General features: G+C 47.0%; 1 protein-coding gene across 1 annotated transcript; it reads right to left on the bottom strand.

Annotated features, from left to right (window-relative positions):
* Positions 1-663: 663 nt before the first annotated feature.
* Positions 664-8,436, bottom strand: LOC133955030 (uncharacterized). The gene is made up of 3 exons (XM_062389667.1): positions 8,212-8,436; positions 1,162-7,891; positions 664-841 (listed from the first exon to the last, which is right to left on the bottom strand). Exon 2 carries the CDS (start codon positions 7,593-7,595, stop codon positions 1,434-1,436), a length of 6,162 nt encoding a protein of 2,053 aa, XP_062245651.1. The 5' UTR covers positions 7,596-7,891; positions 8,212-8,436; the 3' UTR covers positions 664-841; positions 1,162-1,433.
* Positions 8,437-10,738: the final 2,302 nt, after the last annotated feature.

Here is a 10,738-nt window from a genome sequence, read left to right as displayed (position 1 = left end):
CCCCTGGAGTCCATCGCAGAGGTCGAACCCGTTGAACCCGTTTGTTGTGCTCGATCAGAGGCGTAGAAAAGTGACAAATGGGATTAAACTCCACTTCATGACTGAAACATGAACTCTTATGATATTTAGATTTGAATTTGTAAGATCAGAGTGTTTCTTTCCATGTGACAGTAGAAGTTTCATGTTAAATGTTAAATAAAGTGAAGTATTTTTAACTTTTTATTTCAGCCCCAAAACCTTAAAGGGATAGTTCACCCAAAAATTTAAATTAACCCATTATCCACTCACCACTGTGCCGATGGAGGTGATGGGTGAAGTGACATATTCTTCAGATATAACAAAGCCTCCATGCTGATCCTGAGGTGTCGTCCAAGTGTCTGTAAGTCCCGACATTCAGATTCGACTCAAAAGTAGATCAATAAATCAAGTTCTAAGCCTCAATGTCGTCAGTGATCCACTCTGGAGGACAGAATTTTCACTTTTCGGTGAACTATCTCTTTAATTGGAATGAGAACAACATGCTTCATTTCATGCAGAATTGGTGCAGTGCATGTAGCCCTGGTGGCAGTGTGCCTCAGCTGATCCTCTGACAGAGTGAATCTCTGCTGGCAGACACTGGATCTCTCTGCGCTGCTGCCGCTCAGACCTCAGTGTCAAGTTATCTGGGTGATGTTTTAATCTGTGCTTGCCCAACTTGAAATGGCACTGTTACACAGAGGACGCAGGACAGCTCAAATCCTTCTCCTTGATTTTATTGAACATGAATCTTTCTGAACATGACCAACAAACATTCCGTAGTCTTATTCGGATTTAGGATTAGGATCAGGATTAGGTTGAAAACCTATTGATAAAGACAAATTAAATCAAGTTAGTTCAAATAAATCAAAATGCCTAATCAAACATTTAAATCAAATCCAAATATCTGTTAGATATCATAAACAAATCTATATAATTACAATATCACTATGATGTAAAACAACAATGGTCTTCCATACAAACATTTTCACCATGTGCGCCTCCACCAAACGTGCTCAAGACGTCACTAAGGACGTCTGCGCCGACCCATGCGCTGTCACATAGAAGACATGACAAACGGGAAAAAGTGCCAGAAACATACGCATTGTGCAAACTACACCTTAGTTCAAAATATAAATAACATACCAATGCGTGCTCTCGTGTCCTCCAATGCACAAACCCTTCATAGCCCGGCCGGAAATCGCGGACCTTTATTTCCTCACCCGTGCTCACTCACCTCACGTGCCGTAATCAGGCAAGTGCCGCCCGGTGTGTGCGCAAATCGAACACGTGTGATTTGCGCATCTCCCCTCCACGCCACTAGAGGTTTTTTAATCTAAATGCGATCTCTGTCTTTACACCTCCCACTTGACCTCCTGGTTGCTCAACCCAAGGAGGTCACACTCTATCTATTCATTCTATCGTTGCTCTTCAACAGGAAGAAGGATGACCAGTCGTCTCACATCCCTGCAGAGAATGGACACAGGGATTCTCTTCAAGAGTTTCCTGGCTCCTTGTCTGCTTGTGTCCCCTGTGCTTGGCTTCATGACTGGAACAGGGTAGCTTGGAAAGGTCCTCACATTTACATCTCTGACGATTCCTCTTCGGTCAGCATTAACACTGACTACCCTGGCCAATTTATATTGACTCCTCAAGGCATTTTGGTCAGCCAGCCAGACCACATCTCCCACTGCAACGTTCCTCTCTCTTGTGTGCCACTTGCTCCTTATGAACAGGTTAGGACCAGCTAGCTGGCACCACTTCTTCCAGAATTTGCTGACCTCTGCTTGTATGGTTTGGAGTCTCTTATATGGGTAACCTTCAAACTTGAAATCTCCCGGGTCTCCTCTCGGGCTGGCTCGTCCCAGTATGAGGGAATTGGGACTGATGTATTCCACACAGTCCTCTCGGCTTTGAATCCTGGCATCTATCGGTCTTTCATTTGCCAGGTTGGCTGCCATGAAGAGGAATGTTTGGAATTCCCCCCATGTGAGAACTCCATCACCACCAAGGTTGTTCAGGGCTCGCTTCACTATCTTGACAGCTGCCTCTGCTGCTCCATTTCTGTGGGGAGAGTCTGCAGGGTGAATCCTCCATGACCACTCTGTTCCATGATTGACAGCTTCCTCTTCAATTTGAGACCTGTTCAGTCTGCTCAGAAATCTGTGAAGCTCCTCCAGAGCAGGTCTGGCCCCTACAAAGTTTGTGCCAGGATCTGTCCACAATTTCCTAGGGTGTCCCCTCAGTGCAGAGAATCTTTGGTAGGCCAGCAGAAATCCCTCAGAAGACTGGTCACTCACAACATCAGTGTGTATGGCTCTTGAAGCCATGCAGCAGAATACAACCCCCCAGACTTTGAGTTTGACCCTTTTCCTTACTTCATCTTTTACCTCATAAGGTCCGAACAGGTCCATGGTTGTAAACTCAAATGGCAATGCTGGGCCTGTTCGCTCTGGTGGCAAGTCACTCATGATCTGCTGGCACTGTTTTGCCCTGTTTTTCCTGCATACCACACAACTGTCTACTACTTGTTTTGCAATTCTTCGACCTTTGATTACCCAGGCTTTTTTCCTCATCCTGAGCAAGGTTCCTGCTATTCCCTCATGGTTTGCCTTGTGGGCTTCCTGTGCCAGCAATGTAGACACCCATGCCTCGTATGGTAAGACGGGCACTGCAGTTTTGTCTTCATCAAACATCTGAATCCTGCCTCCACAAACCAAGAGCTCAGAGTCCGCATCTCTGTATACTGCCAGTCTGCTTAGGGTAGTGTCAGGAAAAGCTACACCTTCCTGAGCTTCACTAAAGAGATCCCTGAGGCCATCTTCACGCTCTCTCACTGTAAGCACAGTTTGCTTGGCCTTTTCCTTTAGTGATGACACTTTATGCTTAGCTTCTTGAGTTCTTGACTGGCTTTTCATCTCTATCCACTTCTTGGCAGCTCGCCATATCCAGGCGATGATCCTGACCAGCTTGGACAAGGAGCTGTAATTCCTCACTTCCAGTAGGTTCTTTATTTCCCATCTCCTGGGTGCCCTTCCTGCCAGAAGAGCTGGATCAGCGGCCATACTTTTCTCTCCACTTTCATCCTTCAGGTCTTTTTGTGGGGCACTTGCTTGGCTTATCTTAGCTTGAGCCCTTGTCATTCCTGCTGAGAATGCCTTTCTCTGGAGTCTGTTGACACTCTCTCTAGCGTGCACTGCAACCTCTCCTGCTGACTTTTTAGGCCACTCCTCCACTGGCCACTTTAGGAACTCTGGCCCATCCTGCCATGTGGAATCCTCCTTTAGATCTTCATGAGTGCCTCCTCTTGTAATGATGTCAGCAATGTTATGCTCTCCAGGGATCCACCACCAGTCTTCAACTGAGCCAGCCTTCTGGATTTCACCCACTCTGTTCGCAAAGAAAGTTTGGTACCCATAACTCTCTCTTTGAATGGCTCCTAGGACTGTTTGACTGTCCACCAGGTGGAGCCATCGCTCTATCTCCAGGCCTCCATGCTTCTCAACGTACTTCCTGAGCCTGGCTGCAAAGACAGCGCCGCAGATCTCAGCCTTCACGGCCTCCCCTTTCTGATCCAGTGGAGTCAGCTTGGCTTTCGACTCTACAAACCGGATATCGACTCCTTTACTAGTGTTCCACCTCAGGTACATCACAGCTCCATATGATTTGTCACTCCCGTCTGAGAATGTGATTCCCCATGGTTTCCCTTTCCAGTGAGCTGGTGTCAGGCTTCTTTGAAACTGAACTTGTCCAAGCTGCGCATACTCCTCAAACAGCTGAATGGCTTCTTCTCTGAGGCTCTCTGACAGTGGTTTATCCCAGGTCTCACGGGTCAACTTCCCTCCTCCTGCCTCCTGGAATGCTCTCCTAACAAGGATAGCGCCCTTCTGTTTCAGAGGTGATACCAAACCGATGGGGTCGTAGAGTCCAGCTACTTGGCTTAACAGGTCCCTTCTTGTCAGCGGGTTAGGCGTTCCAGGTTTCACCTCCATTCTGAGAAGATCCTTGCCTACTCTCATCTTCTTTTTCCTTTTGGAAAAGTTGATCGAGGTCATCATGTAGAGCTTGTCCTCCTCCACCTTGTATCCAATGCCCAGGGCTTTGTTATCTTCATCCCTCATTTGGTTTGGGAGGATGAAGGTTTTCTTCTCCATCCCTTCCACTCTTGATGTCAGGACCTTTGCTGCAGCCTCCGGCCTCCCACTTTGGCCTGACCGGACCCACGGTTTCAGAAAGAAGCCTCCGGCTCTCAGAATTTCTTCAACGCCTTCAGTCATCTTGTCTAGTTCCTCCAGGCTGTTATGGGAAGTTAGAATGTCATCCACATAACTGTCCTTTTCCAGGACTCTGCGCTCCTCTTCCATGTGAGCAAAGATGGCCAATCTTGCTGTCTCCCGCATAGCTACCTGTGCAATGCAACCGGCTGGTCTGTCTCCAATGTTCACCCTTGTGATGGCATATTGACCCATCTCCTCATCTGGATTGTCCCTCCAAAGGAATCGGTGGAGATGCATCTCTCGCTCTTCTAGCCACACTGAATTATACATCTTCCTGATGTCTCCAAGTGCAGCATACACACCTCTTCTGAATCTCAGCAGCACAGCTCTGATCGGGTTTAAAACATCTGGCCCCTTTAGCAGAATATCATTCATGCTCACTCCCCTGCACTTCTGGCTGCTGTTCCACACAAGCCGGACTGGAGTCGTCACTGAGTGAGGGTTTGGCGCCACCAAATGGCTTACATACCACACTGGTCCTGTCCACTTGCTGATGACCTCATTAGTGAGTTTTACGGCTGCGCCCCTCTCAACCATCTCGTAGACCTGGGCTCTGTATGCTGATTTCCACTCTGGCTCCCTCCTTAGTTGTCTTTCTGTTCTCAAGAATGTAGCTTCAACTGCACCTTTGTTGTTGGGGAGCGAGGCAGGATCTTCTGTCCATGGATACTTTGCATCCCAATGCGGCGATGTTGTGTGAGAGTCTCCTTGGACATAGGTGAGTCCTTCTTTTATTATTTCAAGCTCCCTTTCTTCAGCCAGTGTCATTTCCTTTCCTCCTGGTTGGCAGTTTCCACAGCGACATCCTCCACACTTTGGCTCACAGGCTGCTCCGATGCTGTCCCATCTCCACCACTCCAGGAACTCACGGTTTGCAGCAGCTGTAACCGTTTCCTTTGCACTGTCCTTTCGCTGCATACGGGCTGCTTCAGTACTTGGGCTCTCAACTATCTCCTCATACTTGACTGCAGCAGTTCTCATGGAGCGAGCAAAGTGTGTTCTGGACTCATGTGCTGCCACCTCTATCTCCTCGAACAGGTCGGGGTGTGCTCCGCCCACTGTCATTCCCAATGGACTCTCCCACAAGACGAGGTCCCCAACAACTTTAACCCTTTGTGGAGCAAGTCTTCCCTCGCGATGGCTGATGAGCAGATCAATCTTTTCCGGCCTCCTTAATTCCTCAAGCTTCACTTCTGGGAAGAACTTCTGCAACTTTTCCGGCTTGACAACTTTGTGCACCTTGGCAATCTCATCCAGGCCGTAACAGATCAGTTCATGAGCCTTCTCCGCTCCTTTGGGGGTTTTCACTCTGACTCGAAGAAGATATCTTTCCGTGTTCACCTTGATGGTCATTCCGCCTACACCATGCACAACCAGGGTTATTTCTTCACTCCGCAGCCTCAGCCTGTGTGCAGCCTTATGGGTGATATAGTTTGTGTCTGAGGCAAGATCAACAAGAGCTCCAATCTTCTGCCCAGCATTAGCAGTTACCTCCATCAGCATCATAATGACAGGAAGCTCGCACAGGCCACTTTTTTTCAATAGCTGGGACTGGTGGTTCTTCATGCCACCCTCTGTAGCTTTGTTCGTGAATGCCATTCTGCACCTTTCTGCTTGCACTGAGGACAGCTCAGCCAAGAATCCTTCCTGTTCGGCTGTTAGTTTGCTCTTTCTTCTGCCATCTTTCCCACTTCTCTTCTCGTTTCCACTCTTGTTTTCTCCATTGGGGCAAATAAAGTAATGGTGATCTGAGGAGTCTCCCTGCTTACAGTCTTTGTTCCTGCATAGGAAAGTGTCTCTGCAGTATCCATCATCTTCATGACATCCAAGACATTTTCTGCATGCTCCCAGCTTCTTTACAATAGCATTCTTCTCTTGTAGCTTCAGCCCTTTGAACTTTCTACAGAAGAAAATCTTGTCACTGTGCCTTCCATCACCGCAGACAACACACACATCTTCCAGCCCTCCTTTCTTTGTGGTTCTTGTAGAAGCATACTTTCTTTCATATTTCTTCCCAGGTTCTGGTTTCTCCATCTTCTCCACAAACCTTAGCTGGTCAAGTCTCTCTAGGATCTCTTCTTGATTCTTTAGGAACTTCAGGAGCATGTCAAAGTGGTTGTCTGTGGTGACATTATTGCTAGAATTTACCATAAAGGCTAGCCAGTCTCTCTTTACAAAGTCGGGTAACTTGCTCTCAATGGATTTAATGACGAGAGGGTTCTTGATTGCGCCAGAGATTCCCAGCTCTGTGAGGTCTGCTAGGGATTTTTCCACTGCTTGGATCAGGTCGATGACTCTCCTTGGCTGGCTTCCCCTTGCAGGGGGTATTTGCTCCAACTCCTCCAGGATTTCTATGGCAATGGTCGATTTATTTCCATACCGGTTGTCCATGACTCTGAACATATCCTCTGCAGTGTTGTAGGTTGACAGCCGGATATCCTTCCCAATCTTGTCATCCACGCTGCCCAGGAGTTGAATTTTCTTGACCTCGGCTGAGCCAGACGGCTCTCCCTGTCTTTGAAGGCTCTCCCAGTCTTTCTTCCATCTGTGGTATTCTCTTTTGCAGCCTGAAAAGATGGGCAGTGTGGTTGGTTTTATCCTGACAATTGGTTTTGCTGGCGGGGGATGTGCTCTCACTGCTTCAAGTCCTGAGGCTCCTGCAGCCAGCGCATCCTTCGACATCCTCCGTGCAGTGACAAACTCAGCCTTCCTCAGTTCAAGGTTGCCGTTCAAAGCTTTCAGGTCCTTGACCCTGCCATCTAGCTCCTTTCTTTCAGCCTTGGGGATCCACCGCTCCCAGTTTGACATAACTCTGGCAGCCTCATTGATCCTTTTCTCCAGTAGAGTCAGGTGCATCTCATATGCATCCAGGTGAGTACCCTCCACAGGTAACTTCTCCGCCCGACTGCAGGCCTTCTCTCCTTCAGTGATTGCAGTTGTGATAGCGTATTGGCCATATCTGGACCACAGGTTTGTTTGGACAATTCTTCTCACCTCTCCAAACCTTGCTTCTGCTTCGTTAGCGGCTCTCTCAACGTCTAGCTCCTCCCTCTCTTCAAGAACCACGTCTTCCTCTTCTGGCTCTTGAGACTCAGCCAAAAGCCCTGTCTTATAAACATCATTCGCTTCAAGAACGATTTTCCGGCAGTATGAGAGCTCGGCGAACTCCTCCCTCAGCTCTGCTTCCACCATGCTGTCTGCCCCTTTGCTGAGGAAGTTGGCCTGTCTGGTGAAGGTGCTTTTCGCAGCGGTTCTCTCCTTCTTGAGCTGCTTCACAGTCTTCTCCACGACGTCTTCCGCCATCTTGTCCTCACGGTCCAGCACAGCTCTCTTCTCCTGCGTCAACAGCTTTTCCTGGACTTCCAAGGCCTTTTATCCACTTCTCCAAGCTGCTCCGCTGGTTTTCAACTGTCAAGTTATCTGGGTGATGTTTTAATCTGTGCTTGCCCAACTTGAAATGGCACTGTTACACAGAGGACGCAGGACAGCTCAAATCCTTCTCCTTGATTTTATTGAACATGAATCTTTCTGAACATGACCAACAAACATTCCGTAGTCTTATTCGGATTTAGGATTAGGATCAGGATTAGGTTGAAAACCTATTGATAAAGACAAATTAAATCAAGTTAGTTCAAATAAATCAAAATGCCTAATCAAACATTTAAATCAAATCCAAATATCTGTTAGATATCATAAACAAATCTATATAATTACAATATCACTATGATGTAAAACAACAATGGTCTTCCATACAAACATTTTCACCATGTGCGCCTCCACCAAACGTGCTCAAGACGTCACTAAGGACGTCTGCGCCGACCCATGCGCTGTCACATAGAAGACATGACAAACGGGAAAAAGTGCCAGAAACATACGCATTGTGCAAACTACACCTTAGTTCAAAATATAAATAACATACCAATGCGTGCTCTCGTGTCCTCCAATGCACAAACCCTTCATAGCCCGGCCGGAAATCGCGGACCTTTATTTCCTCACCCGTGCTCACTCACCTCACGTGCCGTAATCAGGCAAGTGCCGCCCGGTGTGTGCGCAAATCGAACACGTGTGATTTGCGCATCTCCCCTCCACGCCACTAGAGGTTTTTTAATCTAAATGCGATCTCTGTCTTTACACTCAGCCACCGGACATTTACAGGAGAGTCAGCAGCAGCAGCAGCAGAATGCAGCTCTGGCAGGAAGCAGCTCCCTGGCAGTGACTGGAGTGAGTGAGTGACATGTGGGAGAGGAGGCCTCTGCAGGATGTGGAGTGAAACCCACCAGGAAGTGGACTGTGGGTGTTCAGAGGAACAGACGAGAGAGATGATTGGTTGTTTGCATGAACCTGTTTTACATTCTGAGGAGCCTCAGACCTGGTGATTCGGTCGTGAACAGTCCAGACAATAATCAGCAGATAATCCTGTTAAGCTGTTGTTACTCTGATAGCTGTGTTGTGGTCAGCAGATGGACACTGCAGGGGTGTGCTTCGTCTGATCTCACTGTTCTGTTGTAGTTCAGGGTCAACAACACAACTAACCTGCACCTGCCTTTATTAATCAGATTTAATGTTTTCAACGCTCTCTGTCCATTGGCTGGTTCGCTTGTCTGTCAGTTTGCAAATGTTTCCCTCCCCTCCTCGCTCCCACAGATTGGAAGTACAACAGGAAGTTCACCTCTGCTACATTTGTGTATTTGTGACACAAAAACTCAGATTCTCCCGAAAGCTTTCTTTACCATCGGGAGATTAATCTTCCTTGATTTGTCAGAGAATAATTTCATTAAGATCCATAAAAACATCAGGCTGATTTTGTTTGGTTCCGAATAAAAACCTGGATCCAGTGAATGTGAATGTGGTTTCTCAAGGGGACTGTTATTCTGTGGGAGTCAATGGAAGGAATTTGTTCTGTTAGATCACAAAGTATTGTTTCGACCTAATGTGGACAGGATGTGACTCCGAGTCGCTTCTATAAACCTGCGTCTCTTTGTGATTGTATCTGTGGAGCAGCCAAAGAATCCCAAAACAACTCGGGCACAGTTTCCCAGAGCACGACTGGGACTCATCTTTTAAACATTCTCATCAACTCGCTCCTCAGACGACTCGGCGCTCGTTAGAATCCAGAGCAACCGGCCGATGAGTGTTTCATCGTGATCTGCAGTGGATTCTTTTTAGGTCTGATGTTCACGGTTTATGCAGAATCAATTGGGCTGAGCAGGTCGTTACTGGCTTCATGTTCCTCCTGAGCCGGGAGTCAGAGTTTAGCTGCATCAGCAGACGTCAGCAAAACACAAATAAAGCAGTGTCATGGTTTAGGGGAAAAAAATGAAACGGGAAATGTTTAAATCTTTTAATGAGTCATTATCTGTGCTTGTCTCCTCTGGGTGCAGCACTGTGCAGGTGCATGTAGGGATCAGTACGTCCACCTGTCTGTGTCTGTCTGTTCTGCGTCTGTGTTTCTGCAGCAGAACTTAAAAACAAACTTTACAATTAGGTTCATTAGGGAGTTTGATATTTTGGGTTTTATAAGATACATATCCCGACTTCAGGAAACTTTGATCCGCTGCATTGATCTGTCATCTCATGGTGACTTTAGTTTGTGTTGGATTTATGGATCTATTTTCCTACCTTATTGTGCAGAGACACAACTGTGTGGGTTTGAGTTTGTATATAAGTTGTGAGCCGGTGGTTTTGAGTTTCAGCCCGGTGTCTGGCACCAGCATTAAAAAACCCAAATCGTTTTTGAGCTGCCACATTTCTCCGTATCACCTCAGTCAAGTTCATTAACTCAGCAACCACACGATTGTGTTGGTTTCCAGGCAGAGCTCTTCAGATTCTTCAGTTTATGAATATTTACAAACATACACAATATTAAATTATAAGTGCTTTGAAATACTCAAACTACACAGTTTTCCGATGTGTTCTGTTTCTCTAGTTCCAGTATTTATTTGCCCTGTAAACAACTGTACGAGTTGACATCACGTCCATGAGCTCGTGGCTCCAGTGGGACACTCAGTCATTGTTGTGTGCGTGTCCCTGACATGACGACTTCTGCACCACTCCACTCCAACGCTCCACTTTCATTCCTCAGCCACAGATGAGTGTCTTCAGTCTTCGGGGAGTTAACGCTGGTTGAGGACTCGCTGAAGGACGACGAGGCCGAGTTACCTCATTTGAGACGAAGGGCGAGTTGCACATTTCTCAGGAAAAACAGCTGTTTGAATAACAAACAGTGGCCTGGTGTTTAATTATGAGCCGCACGGGGAGAATGTGGCCACCATATGATCCTGTAGAAAACTGCCGGGTCAGCGTTCTGCTCCACATGCAACATCCTCAGAGACATTTTGGATTGAGGACAATGACGCACAAGCCGCTAACCGTGACTGTGACTTTATACAAAGAAAACAAAGACTAAATAAAAACAAATTAGGTCAGTTAGTGTTTTTAGTCTGAGT

This window comes from Platichthys flesus, chromosome 6, assembly GCF_949316205.1.
Source record: "Platichthys flesus chromosome 6, fPlaFle2.1, whole genome shotgun sequence".
In the NCBI taxonomy this organism is placed as follows: Eukaryota; Metazoa; Chordata; class Actinopteri; order Pleuronectiformes; family Pleuronectidae; genus Platichthys; species Platichthys flesus.
This window is presented reverse-complemented; position numbering and strand designations above follow the sequence as displayed.

What these genes read in the sequence shown, in the direction of transcription:
- LOC133955030 (XM_062389667.1), bottom strand. Translation starts at nt 7,595, where the DNA reads ATGGCGGAAGACGTCGTGGAGAAGACTGTGAAGCAGCTCAAGAAGGAG.